Source organism: Gymnoscopelus microlampas (assembly GCF_963454915.1).
Source record: "Gymnoscopelus microlampas genome assembly, chromosome: 20".
In the NCBI taxonomy this organism is placed as follows: domain Eukaryota; kingdom Metazoa; phylum Chordata; class Actinopteri; order Myctophiformes; family Myctophidae; genus Gymnoscopelus; species Gymnoscopelus microlampas.
Genome location: NC_139957.1, coordinates 34,344,840 through 34,364,236, shown reverse-complemented (window position 1 = coordinate 34,364,236; position 19,397 = coordinate 34,344,840). Strand labels below are relative to the sequence as shown.

Here is a 19,397-nt window from a genome sequence, read left to right as displayed (position 1 = left end):
AGCAGTGGTTCTCAACCTGACAGTCCTTGAGGGGGTTCCAGGGGGTCCCCAGCCAAATTAATAGTTAGGAACCACATTGACCCTTATATGTCTGTAACTCTGAGAGTGTACAAATTTGGTTCCATTTGTACACTCTCAGAGTTAAATGAACACTGATGATGATACTACTGTGTAGATTGGGACCCCCAATAAATCAAAATGGTTGAGTCCCTGGCATATGTTTTCAAATGGGGGTCCCTGGGCTAATATGTGTCAATTTGGGGGTCCTTGATGCAAAAAAGGTTGAAAACCCCTGACATACAGCATGCATACAGTATGTACATATGGTACAGCTGTTTTGCACATAACAGTTACCAGCAATCCGAAAACATAATAACCTCACTCTCTGTACCTTCCATGGATCTTTATTCCGCAGATCTTCGAAGTCATCTTCGAAGATAGACGACAGAGCCTCTAGTTCAAGTTCCTGCTGGCCAGTATAGTCGTCGTCATCATCATCTTCATCATCGTCGTCGTCGTGGGTTCCATGTGTTGGAGTGTGCTGACTGCTCATTCTTCTGTAGCACTACATGGCTTCACACCCCTCCAAAAAAAAGAACTAGGAAGCTATTATTTGGAGTTCTGTTTCCTTACAGTCGGACTCTTCGTCCTTGTCTACCCACAGGCTGCTTTGCTGCGACTTCAAATAGCCTTCATTGGTCAGATAAAGACAGCAGACAGACACCCCAAATCTATGCTCCAAAGACAAACTTTGGAGGTCTTTCTTGACAGGAGTAACACGCACTCAACGCAGACATACAGTCAGTCACAACAGCAGCCAGTGTGTTGGTGCCATGGCGCATGCATGGCAGACAGTGATGCCAGATTTTGTGAGAGAAATAAGCAACCAGGGCTATGAAAACAAGTGCTCCTCGGAACACAGGTCTCAGACTCTCAGGAGGAAGGTTATTTATTGTGACAATGTTCGGCATTCGCCAATCAGGATGGAATCATTGGAATATGAAAGACAACATTTGTAGGACTCAGGAGGAGGAGTAATATTTAAAAAAAATGTTTTGCAAAAATAAATGTGCGTGCAAAGTTTATTTTTTGTAACAAAAAAAACGTTGAATATTAGGAAGATTTTTGAAACATTTCTAATCTAAAATCTGGTATGGGGCTCCTTGGTGGATGGCGCAGAACATTTTCAGATGGGGGTTAGGGACAAAATCCATATTAATGTTGGGGTCCATGACATGAACATATTTGAGAACCACTGTACTGTTAAAATTGTGAAGCAAGCCCAAATAAGCAACTACACTTTAGAAACAAGCCCAAATAAGCAACTACACTTTAAGAAACAAGGCCACATAAGCAACTACACTTTAGAAACAATCCCAAATAAGCAACTACACTTAACACTTTAGAAACAAGCCCAAATAACTACCAATATTTACAAGCAACTTCACAGAAAAATAAGCCCAAAGTCGCTTATAATAAGTAGACATGGCAGTCGCACGTCGTCGTCACAGCAGCAGGCGAAACGTCATCGCGCTGTATTTCCAACCTCTTCCGACACACGCCTCAAGAGGGCAGTAATAACGTGCAACTAGAAAAGGCAGTTCCTTGATTGAGTGATTTGACTGATTGATTGAACACTTTATTAACAGTTTGCAAAAAGTACAGTGGTACGATTATACAATGGTGCTAAAAGGATTACACAAAAAGCCCTGAGGGCTTGTTTCCATTGTGGTCCTAACTCCTAATATCCCCCAGATCAAACCATAACAAACAAATCAGTGAACTCCACTGAAACACACATTTAGTTCAAACTGTCTTTTGTTGCCACTTAAGGAAATCCATGCATATTGTTGTTGGGAAGAAGAAGAAAAGAAGCTTCGGGCCTTCGGACCCTCATTTGAAAAGGTTTAGTGCATCTGTCAATCTGTCAAAACCATCACCATCATAGCTGAGACAACCAGGGTTCTTCACACTTTGACAGAACTTCTCCTCCTCAAGGCAAACAGCAGGATTGTTAATGCTGGTCAGTACAGCTCCCATGACACAGATTATACCAAACAGTACTTATAATTCGTATATAGCTTGAGAACCTGCAGGTGGAAAGACTGGTGATGCGAGGTTAGTAATGATGTAATAAATAATCACTGATCAAAGTGATTTGAACGGAGTTCTGAGATGTAGCTGTGTTCCGTGAACAGAAATAACGGAGCAGAAATAAGACTTCCGGTTGACGATCTCTTCAGAATAAGAGTGCCCTCTAGAGTAAAAAGAAACCATTGAAAATCATTGAAAAACGGTTCATTTGCACATTAAAACTATAAATTAAGCATTTAAACGAAGCTATATAACACATATTATGTTTCTGTGTGACAAAAATGTTTTTTAAAACATTAAAACATTATCTAAATGGATAAATGCTGACTGCATAGCCTATACAAATTGGACACTGGACCGGAGACGGCTGCCGATGCCAGCAATAGTGACATACACACGCGTTCGGGGAGACCCCCTCTACACTGCCACACTCTTCGCTAAGCGGGAGAGGTGTAAAAAAAAGTGTGGCGGACCGTCCAGTGAGGTCAGAGGTCAGAAAAGTGCCCTTTTCTGCCATTTTCAGACAATAGTGGACACTGGACCAGACACGGCTGCCGATGCCAGCACTTGTGACATACACACACGCGTTCGGGGAGACCCCCTCTACACTGCCACACTCTCCGCTAAGCGGGAGAGGTGTAAAAAAAAGTGTGGCGGACCGTCCAGTGAGGTCAGAGGTCAGAAAAGTGCCCTTTTCTGCCATTTTCAGACAATAGTGGACACTGGACCGGAGACGGCTGCCGATGCCAGCACTTGTGACATACACACGCGTTCGGGGAGACCCCCTCTACACTGACCAGTTATTGATAGATATGTGTGGATACTCCCACAAAACAGACATGGCTATGGACAAGCCTTGCTTCTATTTCAGTTTCCCAGTTTGACATCAGTATAACATTTCAATACCATTAATAAAGGCACACACCAACATCTCGTTCTGTGTCTCTCTCCGTTCCTGAGATATGACTGATGTAACATTGACTGTGACTATGATTGTGACCTTGAGCCATTTTATAGGGCAGCCTAGAGATCATTTCTACCAAGTTCCATGAAAATCTGCAACTCTCTTCTATCAGGTAATGGATGTGGAGCCATTTCAAAATGTGTGACATTTTCAAAGAGAACTCTGGAACTAATCTGAACAAGAATCAAGAGGGATTTATTTGTCACTTACTCAATACAGGTACAAGCAGTGAAATGTTGGGAGCTGTTTCTACAGAGACTGTGCTAACACAACCAATGTCTTTTTAAAATTATAGATAACAGAAATAAAATGAAAGTACAGATGGAATGGCATGCTGGCATCGGCAGCCGTCTCCGGTCCAGTGTCCACTATTGTCTGAAAATGGCAGAAAAGGGCACTTTTCTGACCTCTGACCTCACTGGACGGTGCGCCACACTTTTTTTTACACCTCTCCCGCTTAGCGGAGAGTGTGGCAGTGTAGAGGGGGTCTCCCCGAACGCGTGTGTATGTCACAAGTGCTGGCATCGGCAGCCGTCTCCGGTCCAGTGTCCACTATTGTCTGAAAATGGCAGAAAAGGGCACTTTTCTGACCTCTGACCTCACTGGACGGCCCGCCACACTTTTTTTTACACCTCTCCCGCTTAGCGGAGAGTGCTGGCGCCAACAGCCGTCTCCTGTCCAGTGTCCAGTATTGTCTGAAAATGGCACTTTTCTTACCTCAGGCCGCACTGGGCGGCCTGCCACTTTCCTTTTTTTACAAATTATCTCTCAAATGTTCACCAACATTCTGTACTGGTCTGTATCCATTTTCTATCAAGTTTAGGGGCGCTCAGTTATGGAGAAGTACACGCACGCACGCACGCACGCACGCACGCACGCACGCACGCACGCACGCACGCACACACACACACACACACACACACACACACACACACACACACACACACACACACACACACACACACACACACACACACACACACACACACACACACCTCTATCTTTTTTTATGCTGTGTTTCCATGTTGTATATGTTGTTAAATAATATACATTTTTAATGTTTTTTTTCTGTATTTGTATTGTATTTTAGTTTTTAAATAGGTGAGATCAACTTTATAAACCCCAAATTCTTCTTTTTTTTATCTCACCTGCACTATCTACTATTATTATTTGTAGCATATTTTTTGGTCTCTTTTATCATTGTTTATTTGCTTCTGCAATAAACAATATTATATCATCATCATTTTCCAAGAGTGACCTGGCCTAGAGTCAGCATTATTACAACAATGGACAAACAATACAAAAACAATACATATATAATATATGTAACACACACAAATCAATATCCAGTTAAAGTGCAAAACAGTGCTAAGTGCACATTTAATGGGGGTCAATAGCCAATTTCAAACTGGAACAACCTGGCACTTAGAAGTGATCTAGTATAAGCCATTTAAAAAGACATACTGTACATCATACATTTATTTTTTAAATACAATTGTGTCTTTTTTTAAAAACTTGCCACTAAGAAGTGTTTTAGTATGAGCCATTTAAAAGGCATACATCATAAATGTATTTTTAAATTAGATTTGTGTCTTTTAAAAAACATAAACATTCACGATCTTATTATGAAGGCAACCGGAAACCTTATTTCTGCTAGCTCGAAAACCGGAAGTCCAATTTCTGCTCACGGAACGGAGCTCTGAGAAGTCAATATTTACTACTGCTTCCGGGTGTGAGCGTGCGTTGCCATGTTTTGTGAGAGAAACAAGCAACCACGTTTATGAAAACAACAAAAAAAATCTTGGAAGACATTTTTAAAAATTAGGAATATTTTAGAAACCAGTACTTTTACTTCTACTCCACTACATCTCGGATACAAATATTGTACTTTTACTCCACTACATTTATTTGAAAACTTTAGTTACTAGTTACTTTTCAGATAAACTATGATATAATGAAACATACATTAACCACTTTAGCCCTATTTTATACCTATAGGCTATTTTCAAATATTTAGTACTTTTACTTTTGGTACTTTAAGTACATTTTGATGCCAATACTTTTGTACTTTTACTTAAGTACATGTTTTAATTCTGGACTTTTACTTGTAACAGAGTATTTTTATGTTGCAGTATTGGTACTTTTATTTAAGTAGAAAATGTGAGTACTTTTTCCACCACTGCTTTTTTGACTGAACACTAAATGTTTTTGCTGGAGCAAAAAAATATATAAGTAAGGTAAAAGAAGACATACACGTTTTTTTAAATTATTATTTTAAAGCCGGGGTAGAAACGCCCACAGCGGACCGCGGTAAAGATCAAAGCGTGACGTCACTCTCTATTCTACGCACTTCGCACGAGCGACCACAGGGAGAGGAGCGTGAGCGGGCCGAGCCAGCGGAGCCACAAGACGAAATGTCTGTTAAAGTTTGTAAAAAGACTATTACAGTGAACTAAAACAACTCATACTGTAATATTAGGTTATCAGTGTTTATTAGGGAGGTGAAGCATTGAGCAAGCTACTAAAAAACCCCAAAACAAGATAATTATCTCCAAAATGGTGAGTTTTCTGCAGGTGTTGTTAGTTTGGCTAATAAGTGCTTATACATTAAAGGAAATGATGACGTCGCATGTAATTTTCACGTTTATGTTACTTGGTAAAAAGCAACAACTATTCAGTATGAAGCATTGTTTGATATGAAGTGAATATATGTGTTTTTATTGAGGCCTATAGTCAGTACTGTAAAGTAACCGAGTATGTACTCAAGTACTGTACTTTGAGTACAATTTTGAGTTTATTTTGTACTTAACTGGAGTGTTTCCAATTTTCAGTACTTTTACTTCTACTCCACTACATCTCAGAGACAAATATTGTACTTTTACTCCACTACAATTATTTGAAAAACTTTAGTTACTTTGTAGATATATATTATTATTACAAAACATACATTAACCACTTTCAACCCTATGTACATTGCGGCCAATTGAAATAGCAGATCTACAAGCTCACAATGCCTTACGGTGCAACATGTTGTGAGCTTGTAGATCTGCTATTTCATGCCCGCTCTTACTATGACGTCACCACGCCACCTGCTTTGCGGCGAGATCAAAGGGACAGAAGGCGGCAATGGAGCAGCAGCCCCCCACACACAACACAGAACACACGCACACACACGCACGCACACACAGCAAACACAAGACACGACCCAGTGTTTGTTGTTAAAACTAAGCTAAAAGAGTGTTAAAAAGGTGAGTTTGGCTAATTAAGTGCTTAGAAATAAAGTAATTGATGGAATTGCGAGTCATTTAACTTTTATGTTACTTGTAAAAAGCAACAATGTAGCATATGTGTGAAGTGAATATATATATGTTTTATTGAGTTGTGTTTGTGACGATGACACACAGGCCTATAGTCAGTGCTGTAAAGTAACCGAGTAGGCCTACATGTACTCAAGTACTGTACTTTGAGTACATTTTTTACTTTACTGGAGTATTTCCAATTTGCTACACAGAGACACATATTGTACTTTTACTCCACTACAATTATTTGAAAACTTTAGTTACTTGTTACTTTGTAGATTTAGATTATTACTAACCATATATTAAAATTATTATTCTATACATTTTTATACATTTGAAAACTTGTGAAACAGGACATTCTGCATAATGAGTACTAACTACTTTTGGTACTTAAAGTACATTTTGATGCCAATACCTTGTGGCGTGTGACACACACACACACACACACACACACACACACACACACACACACACACACACACACACACACACACACACACACACACACACACACACACACACACACACACACACACACTCAAGTACATTTACATTTACATTACATTACATTATACATTACAGTCATTTAGCAGACGCTTTTATCCGTTACTGTCCACCACAGTACTGATCAGTCTCTCATTGTCTCCACGGTGTGTCTTCATGTCTCTCTGTCCTCCAGGCGAGCTGTGGCGCCGGAGGTTGGCGGTCCAGGACCCTCAGGGGGACGGCAGGCCGTGCCCCCCTTCCAGATGGAGCAGTGCAGAAACCCTGTCCCGTCAAACCCTGCTACCGATGGCGCTACGAAGCCTGGTCCCTGTGCTGTGCTGCTCATAGGTCAGTCCCAAGTCCAACACTATAGTCTGACTCTATAGAATTCAGTGTAACGATAGTTCATGTAGACACGGAAGGCAGAATGTTGATATACTTCATTCACACTCCCCGGACCCCCCCCCCCCCCCCCATTCGCTAACAAGTTATACAGTCGTACTCCTTTAAGTCAGTACGTTCAACCTCTTGTCATTCTCATTCGCTACAAGCTAATAGGCTCTAAGCATAGTAGCCACATTGGAAAGAAATTGGGCCTCTCCTTACTTCCTTCACAGGTGTTACCAATGATACTAATGAAGGCTCTGTTCCATTCTGGTCAGGGTGCTGATATCGTGCATGTTGGCTCACTAGAAAGTAGAAACACTCCATTTTGGTTCCCAAATGGCCCCTTATGGTGGGTGTGTAACTCTGAGAGTGTACAAATGGAACCAAATGGACTAGTAAGGGTCCATTTGGTTCCATTTGTACACTCTCAGAGTTATGGGGGTTTGTTAAAATAAGACAACCACTATGCCACAAATGGAACAGAGCCTTAATTAGTATCATTGGTAACACCTATGAAGGAAGTAAGGAAGGGGCCCAATTCATTCCCAATATGGCTGCTGTGCATAGAGCCTATTTACTCACGCCCTGATACCCACAGTGCAACTCTGGCGCTTCATTTAAGCAGCCTCTGTTCTCTGTTCAGTCTATGTGCTTCGCTGTCTAAGCTGGGTGTACAGCTGTTTGTTTTCAAATTCTCTCCACCTACCCGGCCTCCTCCCCGTGGCTTTTAGTTCATATTGTTATAGGTTGATTCTGTGTCTGTACTGTGGTTCTATGATTCTGTGTATTGTACTGTGTTCTATGGATTGTACTATGATTGTAGTAGTTTAATTATGCATTGAAGGTTCAATGTTATGTAAAACTGTATTTTATGCTCTGCTCTGGGGGGTTTGTGATTGAAGATCTGTGACATTTTGCACAGGGAATCTTTTGGCTTATGGGTCCATTTGGTTCCATTTGTACACTCTCAGAGTTACAGAACCATAAGGGTCCATTTGGTTCCTAACTATCCATCATTTAGCTGGGTACCCCCTGGAACTCCCTCAAGGACCCCTGGGGGTCCCCGGACCCCACTTTGAGAACCAATGCTATAGACCAGTGGGTTTATAACCTTTTTTTAAGCCTTTACTACCTTTACAAGACATATATTCATTTAACAGCCTCAATATTTAATGCAGATCCAGCTTCTCTATTTTAAAAAAATACTAAAGGGACCACATTTAGCCTGTTATGCTTACCTTGATAAATGTGGTAATGTAGTCCCAGGATGTTCTGACCATTTATTTACATTATGTTTGTTATCTTTCTGGATATTTTAAATAGCTTTGAGTGTAACACTAATGTCATAATTATTTATACTGCACAACAGGATATAAATAAATTGATCTACTTTGAACAGAACTATCCCTCAACTATATTTCAATCACAATACATGTTTCAACAATTATTCAAAAGTGAACTTTTTTTATTCCTTAACTTATGTTTCACCTCATATTGAGTGAAACAATGGAGAGGTGCAGGTAAGAGTCAAGAACCAAACCAAGATATAACAATTTGTTGAACTTTACTATACTTGTGGGTACACTTTGCTATAGACAAGCACACACACATATATATTTGACTATCATACACATTCTGATCCCTCCCCACACACACACTCAGTTTATTATACACACGTACACAGTACACACACACACACACACACACACACACACACACACACACACACACACACACACACACACACACACAAATATGCAGGATTATGGTGGTCTGGACGGGAACCACAAGGATTAGTACTAGAAGACAGTTACACAACCAGAACAGAGGTACAGCAGGCAGGTAGAAAGAGCGCGCACACACACCTTGTTCCACCTCAGACATAGAGCTGCTGTCACAGGACAATAATAATAGCATACTTCTCCTTATGTTTCTGTACAGCCTTTCTTTCCCTTTTTGTTCTATTCCTCTTTTGATGAGAGGAGATTAGGTCAGTCCACATCATGCGTTTTGTTGTCACCTTGTCAAAGAAAAACTAAGATGCTGTGTAGAAACCATGAGAGTGCTGTCAGCACAGATTGTACATTTGCCAAGTCAAACTCTTGGAAACAGGTCCAACATGGATTCTTGGCCACAACAGACTTATTCAGCACTTCTCATCATGTACTGTAGTTGTAACAGTGTACATTTGTGTGTGTGTTTGTGCGTTGCAGGCGGGGAAGGGGGAGCCTCACGTCTTCAAGGAGAAGACGTTCAAGAAGAAACGTCAGTGCAGCGTGTGTCGCCAGAGCGTGGACAACGTGGGCTCCTTCTGCCGAGGTGAGGCTCTGTCTCTGTGTATTTACATACAAATCAGGTAGATAGAGTGACTGATACATAATATTAATAATGGTCAACCTTTCTGCTTGTGTATTGGCGAAACAGCTCTGGTATATTGAATGCTCATCAAATTATTGGCTTATGAATGAGACAAAAATAATAATCAATGACTTCAAGTTTCCATGGGGTGAGTAATTGATAAAGTCATTTTGGGGTCCTTGTCCATGGCCTCTTGTACCCCCCCCCGGCCACCACTTCGAGCTGGCGCCTGCTTGAAGTGGTTGGCCATTGATGCGCTGACCTGGGCCTCCGTTGCCTCTGCGAAATTCTCCCGAACAGCTTCTGCAATCAAAACAGTGACAAATATCTTTTGTTAATGTATGTCATCATGTCAGTCACACATTTATAACACGAAGAAGCATCAACAAAGAACTAGCACAGACAATTGTTCTATTTACCCTGGATGAGGGAAAAGAAGTTCGTATTCTTGAACGCCCTCTTGTTTTGCTGCCCACCACCGGACATATTATATATCCGCATCAGGCCATTGGTGAAAAGTCTGAAACAGATTTAAAAAAAAATGCAGATACATTCTCAACAGCATGCTCTAGCAGCTTGTAATGAAGACAATGTATAGTATTGGTATCAAAATGTACTTAAAGTACCAAATGTAAAAGAACTAAAATGTTTGAAAATAGCAGATCTACAAGCTCACAACGCATTGCATCGCCTCAGAATTGTACTTAAGTATAGTACTCCGGGATCCCAAATTATATTGTAAAATCAATGTTGATTTAACTCTGAGAGTTACAGAACCATAAAGGGTCCATTTGGTTCCTAACTATCCATCATTTAGCTGGGGACCGCCCTGGAACTCCCTCAAGGACCCCTGGGGGTCCCCGGACCCCACTTTGAGAACCAATGCTATAGACCAGTGGGTTTATAACCTTTTTTTAATTTCAAGGACCCCCAGTTTGATGTGCATGAGCGTAAAAATGTACCTTCACAGGGTCTTTTGCAGTTAACACATTAAGACCGGGAACGCATCTGTGTCATTTTTAAATTTCTTTGGCTATTCAAAAGTAGCAGGTCTACAAGCTCAAGCATTCGCTGCTTGCAGATAGCGCGGCACAGAGTGCAACGCTATCTGCAATGTTTTTGAAAAATCGTGAAAATGTGTGCAAATCTTTGAATACATATATCTTTTTGTTTGTTGAAAAAATACATATTTTGCTATGCATGTATTTGGCCGCAGACCCCCATCTGAAAATATTTTGTTCCAGGGACCCCCAGAAGCACAGATCGGAGTTAAAAATGTTAGTCTTAAAACTTATATTATATTCAAAGATTTGCATTTTTGCAAAAGTGCCGCGCTATGAGCTTGTAGATCTGCTATTCTTTTGAAAAATCATGGGAAATTGTTGCAAATCTTTGAATATATATGTATTTAAAGCAAACATTTTTAACTCAAATCTTTGCTTCTGGGGGATTCTATGAAATTCTACAAAAATCATAAAAAAAAACATTTTGCTACAGTATAATAGTGGTTTTCATGTCAAGGACCACAAAATGATATGTATTTGGCCGCGGATCCCCAGAAGCATTTGCAAAAATGTTCAAGATTTTTTTAAACGGCACATCTACAAGCTCATAGTGCCGCGCTATGAGCTTGTAGATCTGCTATTTTTGAATAGCCAAAACAATCTAAAATGACAGAGACACGTTCCCGGATTGAATGGGTTGACAGTGTCCTGTGTTCCTGATATGTTGTTTTCTCTTAAGTGTAGCTTTCAAGTGTTCATTTCTGAAAATGAACAGGGTTAGGATAGGTTAGGGTTAGGTATTGTTATTGATGGTTTAAAAAGGCAAATTAAATGCTCTTGTGCACTGGCCTATCTATCACTTCCCAAAAACTGTCCCAACTGGAGAGATGTGTAATGATTTATTTTGACCACCAGAGGGGGCCCTCCTAAATTGTGCTCATCTCAGGGGTTTATGAACTTTAATGGAATAAACTTACCAGTGAACTTTGTGAGGCATGTTCACTGGGGGCTGTGCATGGCAGGGGCATCCAACCACCCTGAGTCCCACCTTAGTTGGACCGCTTACCCACAATCATCCACAGTCTCATTGTAAAAGGGTACAGGACTTGGACTCAAGGATTAAGAAATGTAACTAAAATGAACCCACTGTTGTCTGTTACTGACTTTGTGGACACAGGTCTGAGCCCACAGTTTACAGTCTATCAGGGCTTGGTCTTCTGTGTTGGGCCATACCATAAGTGTACAAAAGTGTTGTGTGCATGTTATGTTGTAAGCTATAGATAATGTATAATATATGATATATAATGACCTAGTATGTAATAATAATCCAATAATCGTACAATTCGTTTACAATGGTATACCTATGATAATAGTATAATATAATGTTATTATGTTATGTTATTTGGGACCCCCCCAAAATAATCATATTTGAACTGAGGACCCCCCAAAATCATATTTGAACTGGGGACCCCCCCCCCAAAATAATCATATTTGAACTGGGGACCCCCCCCCAAATAATCATATTTGAACTGGGGACCCACCCAAATAATAATATTTGAACTGGGGACCCCCAAAATAATATTTGAACTGGGGACCCCCCCAAAACAATCATAGTTGAACTGGGGACCCCCCAACATAATCATATTTGAATTTTGCTTTTTAGTTTGACATTTGTTCAGTTTGACTCGGTTCCACAGATAAATATTATGAAAGTAGCCGATCTACAAGCTCACAACGCCTCGCAGTGCGAGGTGTTGTGAGCTTGTAGATCGGCTATTTACAAAATGTTTGCCTTTATTAGGTAATATTTGACAATTTGGCCAATGTACAGTATCACAATCTTTTTATAGTATATTTGGTTACTTTGGACGCAGTAATTATTATTAGTTTATTTTTATTTGTCATTTCAGAGGTATTAAAAAGGTCTTAAAAGTCCTTAAATTGTTACTTTATAAATGTGCAGATACCCTGTATACCAGGGCTCTTCAACAGGGGGTCCGGGACCCCTAGGGGGTCCTCAGAGTTACTACAGGGGGTCCGCCAAATCTTTGTGTGATGTTTTTTTTTTTACCTTATCCACTTGAACCCTAGCATCCCTTTTCTGAGGAGAACTTTAGCCAAACATAGCAGATCTACAAGCTCTGCGAGGCGTTGTGAGCTTGTAGATCTGCTATTTTTGGCAAAGAGGTTTAGGTGTAGAGGGAAAAAAGAGCAGACCACGTAAACAAAAAAAGTTGAATCTGAAACACAATTGTATACAATATGGGCGTCCCTGCTTCATCTCTCTCTTTGCTAGGGGGTCCCTGCTTCATCTCTCTTTGCTAGGGGGTCCCTGCTTCATCTCTCTCTCAGCTAGGGGGTCCTTGGGCTGAAAACGTTGAAGACCCCTGCTGTATACACTTATACTGTATGTTGGTTTGTTTACCGTTGAGTGAGAACATAATGTTGCACATTAAGCTTATCATCTGGGGACCCCATAAAATAATTTGGCCCCCTGCGGGTCCTGACCCCCAGTTTGGGAACCATTGTTCTACTACTCAATAGCTCAATTCTCAATCTATGCATTATCATTGTATTTTGTAATGCAATGGAAAAATGTACAGAAATACAAATGTTTAAGAATATTAAAAAATATATTTTATGATGAATCTAAATGCCCCTGCACAATAGCTTAAATGTGCTCTATAAATAAAGTTTGATTTGATACATTAGGCTGTGTATGTTGTGACAGGAACACTACACGTATATCTGGCTCTCGGTCACTTGAATTAATATTTGTTTCTTTGTTTCTTTCTTTCTCAGAGTGGAGACACAGACTGTTCTGAGATTGTTCTTGTGCCCTGAATGCCCAGAAGACTGAGGTTCTCACCTACAGTAGAACACCCTCCCATACACCAGAAGACTGAGGTTCTCATGCCGCTGGAAGGCTCAACCCGAGGATGCCCTTAGAGATGGAGATCTCGCTCTATCCATGGATTCGTCCGCATGGGGGGGATTCGTCCGCGCTGTTGACCCTGGTCTTCGGTGGACCTCCACTGTGGTTGATCGCTGAGTGATCAGATTTCTGGTCACCGCACGGCGGTCTCCACTGGTGGTCTCCGCCAAATACCTCGGTCCGCCGGGCGTTTCCTCTGAAGACACCTCAAAGTAGGAAAAAATGTTCCTTTACCTTTGCTGGATGCTGCAGCTCATGCTGCAGTTTGTTGGATGTGGCGTATGCTGTTGGTGGCGTATGTGTGATTGTGTCGTATGTGTGCTGAAGTGGTTAAAGATGTTGCTATGCAGCTTTTTTTTTTCAGGTTGTGGAATCGGAACGCCGACGTTGAATCTATGACTATGTTGGTTGGTGTAGTTATTGTTTACAGGTTGAATCTACGAAGTAGTTCTTTTCAGGTTGTAGTACGACTATGTTGGTAGTGTTGTGGCTGTTATTTTGTGTGTGTGTGTTTGTGTGTGTGAGAGAGAGAATTTGCAGTCAATGTGTTTTTAGACATAAGCCTCTGTAAATCCAGGCCTGGACCTGGTCATTTCAAAAGGTCCAAAAGTTCTTTTGAAAGGACGGGACGCGACGGGACGCGTTGGGGGGGAGGGACGGGACTAATTTCTAACCAATGGACCAACTATTTTTGATTGCTCGCCCACCGTTGGAGTTACATCATGGCAAGGTAACTATACAATCCAAAATCAGAATGTGCTACTTATGATCCTATTATTTTATGAACAATCTAATGAGCATTTTTCTTTTCTTTCTTTCTTGACCCCGATCTTCAACACCAAGGCCAACACCAGAGTAGGCACCTGAAACGTCCGAACACTGTTCCAGTGTGGTCGTATGGACCAGGTGCTGAAGCCGATGAGAGATTATCTTCGCCTTGCCTACTTGTTGCTAACTAGTTGTACGAGCTCTTGTTCTATTGTTTTATTGGATCTTGTTTATTCGATACACTCATTTGTTTTAGCTCTTGCTCATTTGATTTTCAAAGTTTCAAAGTTTCAAAACAAAAACGAAATATCAGTTTTAAAACACTGATGTAACGAAACTGAGGAGAGACTGTCCAAGAACAGATACAGGAAACAAGTCAGGTTTCACTTAATAGAATTTGTTTCTATGTTTCACCATACTATGTGGCTATTTGACCACAGAATATGGGTCCATATTTACACACCGATGCACCTTCGATGCTTCACCATATCATACTCTGTGGCTAATTGGTCACAGAATATGGTTCTAGCTCCACACACATATTTTCATACATACACACCAAAGCACATACACCCATATCATGGCTACACACTTATACACATACATACACTCACACTCACACGTATCCATGTCAAAAAAGAAGCACATTACACATACACATTACTAATATTCTGTCCATATACATACGATTCATGTCCAAAGCTGGTGCCAAGTTCGGTAAGTATACAAATGAATGCACCCATTACTCCTCAATAATAATGCATTAATCCCTGTATTAAGTCAACTTTGGCTACTGTACATTGGATTTTTTTCTTTTTACTAACTGTTGGAATACTTTATTATAATGTTTTATATTTGTTTAATTTTATTTTTAATTTAACTTATTTTTGAACATCTTTTTAAATGTAGTGGCTGTTTTGCACATTTTTTGTTCTTTATCTAAGATCCTTCATCGGACAGGATTGCTCCGAGCTATTTGAAGCTAGACACCGTGCCCAGTGCCTGTCCATTGACTTTGATGTCTGAGCAGATGCCATTGTTGTTGTTGGTCATCATTTTTTTTTCAGCGTGGATTTCCATTCCATAGGCTCGGGAGGATTCTTAAGTTGAATATTTGTTCTGGTGCTCCGCCCTGCCCTAAATCCAGCCTGTTCTTCAGCTATCAGTTCAGCTTGAGGTTTTAACCTATTTAGTATTATTTTCAGTAGAACTTTGCTGGGATGGCTAATAAGACTAAGACCGGTAGTTTTGGCACAGTTGGAGATTGCCTTTTTTCGGAAGTGTGATGATGAGTGACTGGGTCCATGATTACGTCCTGGGTACGACGTTAAACTGCCTCCAACCTGGAGAGGGGTGGGCGCCACCAGGTTTAATTGCCCAAGACACACCACATGATGACAACTACATCCAGTGCTATGCCCCAACAAATGAGAGCAATGAGGATGTCAATGAGGAGTTCTACCACAGACTGCTGTCAATCATCCAGGCCCGCCTCCCAAGGCGAAACATAATCATCACCATGGGCCACTTCAAAGAAAAGATCGGCAGCGACAACCGGGGTTATGAGGAGATAATGGAGCTGCAAGCTCGGGGGAAATTAATGAAAATGGGATTCATCAACCTGTGTGCCACAAGCAACCTTGTCATCGGCGGGAGTTTCCTCCATCACAGAAGGATACACAAGGCAACCTGGGTATCACCAGACCTCATGACACCTAAACTAGTCGACCATGTGTGCATTGGAAAAAGGTTCAGAAGATCTCTTAGATGTACGCGTCAGAAGAGGAGCAGATGTATGTTGATCCACACCTCAAGGCCATCAAGCTGGTTTCCTTAAGAATAGATCCTGCACAGACCAGAATTCAACATTGTGGGTCATTCTGGAACAGTCGTTGGAGTGGAACTCACCTATGTCAATTTTATTATATTTAATTGTATGTGAAAAGGCGTTTGAGACAGTGTGGATAGGAAGACCATCTGAAAACTCGCCAATGCCCTCCATGTGAGGACAGGAGTGAGGCAAGGTTGCCTATTGTCACGTGTTCTGTTCCTGCTGGCCATTGACTGGGTCATGAAGACAACTACATCTCAAAAGAAATGGCATCCAGTGGACACCTTGGACACAGATAGCTTCTTAATAGTGTCATATAGGGTCTTCATGTTCCTATGCTGTGCTGCTCCACTGCCAGAGCCATCCAGTGCCTCTATATAGCTCCTCTTATCTGCCCTTATACTTCTCCTGACTGCTCTGTTTGCTTCCGAGTACTCTACTTGGGCTTTTGCCTTTCTGGCCCGTGTGTGACTGTTATTCCTAGCTGCCTTCCTCTGTTTCCTCTCCTCTATCCTTTTCAGGGTCTCTGCTGTCATCCATTCCTTGTGGCTATGCTTTGTCACAACCCCTGTAGCCTGGCCTACCAGGGCCTGTGTTGTGTCTTGTGTACTCGTGTCTGTGTCCGTCACATGGCCTGTAGGTTGGGGAATTGGGGTGCAATCAGGTGCATTGGGAGCACCTGGCCACTGTTCCCAATGCACCTGATTGCACCCCAATTCCCCAACCTACAGGCCCTGTGACGGACACAGACAAGAGTACACAAGACACAACACAGGCCCTGGTAGGCCAGGCTACAGGGGCTGTGACAAAGCATAGCCACAAGGAATGGATGACAGCAGAGACCCTGAAAAGGCAATAGGAGAGGAAACAGAGGAAGGCAGCTAGGAACAACAGTCACACACAGGCCGGAAAAAACAGTCACGCAAAAGCCCAAGTAGAGTACTCGGAAGCAAACAGAACAGTCAGGAGAAGTATAAGGGCAGATAAGAGGAGCTATATAGAGGCTCTGGATGGCTCTGGCAGTGGGAGCAGCACAGCATGGGAACATGAAGTATGTAAGACACTATTACGAAGCTGTCTGGAAAGTTCAGTAAACCTGAGAGACCAGTGAAGGATAAAGAAGGGAGGAAAATTCCAGATGCGGAAGGACAGAGACTTAAATGGATGGAGCATTTTGAGGAGCTGTTGAACAGACCAGCTCCACTCAATCCAGCGGACATCCAGCCAGCTTAAAGTGACCTGCAGATAGTCTGTGATGTCCCTTCCAAGGAGGAGCTCCACAAGGCCCTTAAACTACTGAGAAATGGGAAGGCTGCAGCTGCAGCTGCAGCACAACATTGCGGCAGAAGCACTGAGAGCTGATGATGAGACAAGCTTTGGAACGCTATACCCTCTATTTTGAGACATCTGGGAGAGAGAGGAAGTTCCATCAGAGTGGAAGGAGGGTTGCCTCATCAAGCTCCTGAAGAAAGAAGATCTAGCTTCCTATTTCAACTACAGGGGAACAACACTGCTGTCTATACCAGGGAAGACCTTCAACAGAGTGTTTTTAATTGGGTTGAAAGATGCTGTTGACCCACACCTCAAGGCCATCAAGCTGTTTTCCTTAAGAATAGATCCTGCACGGACCAGATTGCAACGTTGTGGGTCATTCTGGAACAAACAGATATCTGTCTGATATCTGTTTGCTTCTATGTTGTAATATAACGTGATATCTGTTTGCTTCTAGGTTGTAATATAACGTGATATCTGTTTGCTTCTAGGTTGTAATATAACGTGATATCTGTTTCCTTCTAGGTTGTAATTTATGTTTCATGTTGTCTCACCAGAGTATGTTTTTCCTGTCCCAATTGTTGTTAACTAGTTGTAGGAACTATTGTTGTATTGGATCTATTAGCTCGTGCTCATTTGATTTGGCTATTTTATCTCATGTGTTTATGAAAGTAGATAGCTGATATATTGCACTTTTACCTTAGCGCTAGGTATACTCTTGGTTGCTTGTTTTTACAGGAAATGCACTTAAGACCTCTGGTGATTAGTAGTTTCGTTCCCTACCTATGTTGAATGCACTTATTGTAAGTCGCTTTGGATAAAAGCGTCTGCTAAATGACTGTAATGTAATGTAATGTAATGTAATGTTGATATGCCACCCCCCCCCCACCCCAACCCCCATCCCTCCATCCCCACCCCCCCGAAAGGGGTGGTGGGGGTGTCCCCCCCACTCTCGGCCTGCACCTTGTCGTGGTGAGTGGGCTTTAAACCAAGACAGGCCATTTAACCCATTAAAACCGGGAAAGCATCTGTGCATCTGTGTCATTTTGATTTTAGATTAGATATTGAAAAATGTGGAGCTTTTTAACACTTCTGGGGGGGTGTCAGTGGCCAAATATACAGTATATCAATTTGGGGGTCTTTGCCATGAAAAGGTTTGAGAACCACTCTTTAAACTCTGCTTCCAAAAACTGAGTGCCCTACATCGGAAAAAACGTTGTACAAATGACCTTTAGTATATTGTGATATAATTTGTATTAGTCATGCTCGATGAGTATCTGGCCGATTGCTTGAATTATGACTTCATCCCGATAATAGCTCCGATAATATATACTATTTTCTTTTGTCAGCTGTGATTCTCTCGGTTAGACACCGTTGTGTGGAGAACTATAGCACTCTCTCTGTTAGTATACTATCTCTGAATGAGATCCATTCAACTGGTCTTTTCTCTGCTGAAGACTTTTAACTTGACTTCAGTTCTATAAGCTCTAGAATCAGAATCAGAATCAGAATCAGAATCTCTAGTTTCAAAACTATTCACTCAATCTTATTAGCCAATATATCATTATTTTGCTATGATTCCCTGATTTCATTTGTCAAGGTCCCCCAAAATGATATGTATTTGGCCGTGGAGCCCCATCTCAAATATTTTGTTCCAGGGACCCCCAGAGGCAAATATTTTAGTTAAAAATGTTGTCTTAAAAAATATATATATTCCAAGGTTTGCACAAATGTTCACAATTTAAAAAAAAATCGTGAACATTCTGCTATTTTTGAATAGCCAAAGTATAAAAGGTTAAAATTATTGTGACGCTATATTAGCACATTTTGCTGGGGACCGCCCCGGACCCCACTTTGAGAACCAATGTGTTAGATGACTGTCTCCCAGTCAAATTTGGTCACATGGTTCGCTGCCGTTTTTCTCTCTCCCTACCCCTCTCTCTCTCTCTCTCTCTCTCTCTCTCTCTCTCTCTCTCTTTCTCTTTCTCTTTCTCTCTCT

The 19,397-nt window shown here is 41.4% G+C and overlaps 1 protein-coding gene across 1 annotated transcript in view; it reads right to left on the bottom strand.

Annotated features, from left to right (window-relative positions):
- eif2ak4 (eukaryotic translation initiation factor 2 alpha kinase 4) overlaps window positions 1-838 on the bottom strand; it is a 51,587-nt gene extending 50,749 nt beyond the window's left edge. Inside the window, exon 1 of the mRNA XM_084045278.1 lies at window positions 392-838. Coding sequence (XP_083901404.1) covers window positions 392-553 — 162 coding nt within the window. The 5' untranslated portion in view covers window positions 554-838. The remainder of the gene's footprint in view (window positions 1-391) is intronic.
- Window positions 839-19,397: the final 18,559 nt, after the last annotated feature.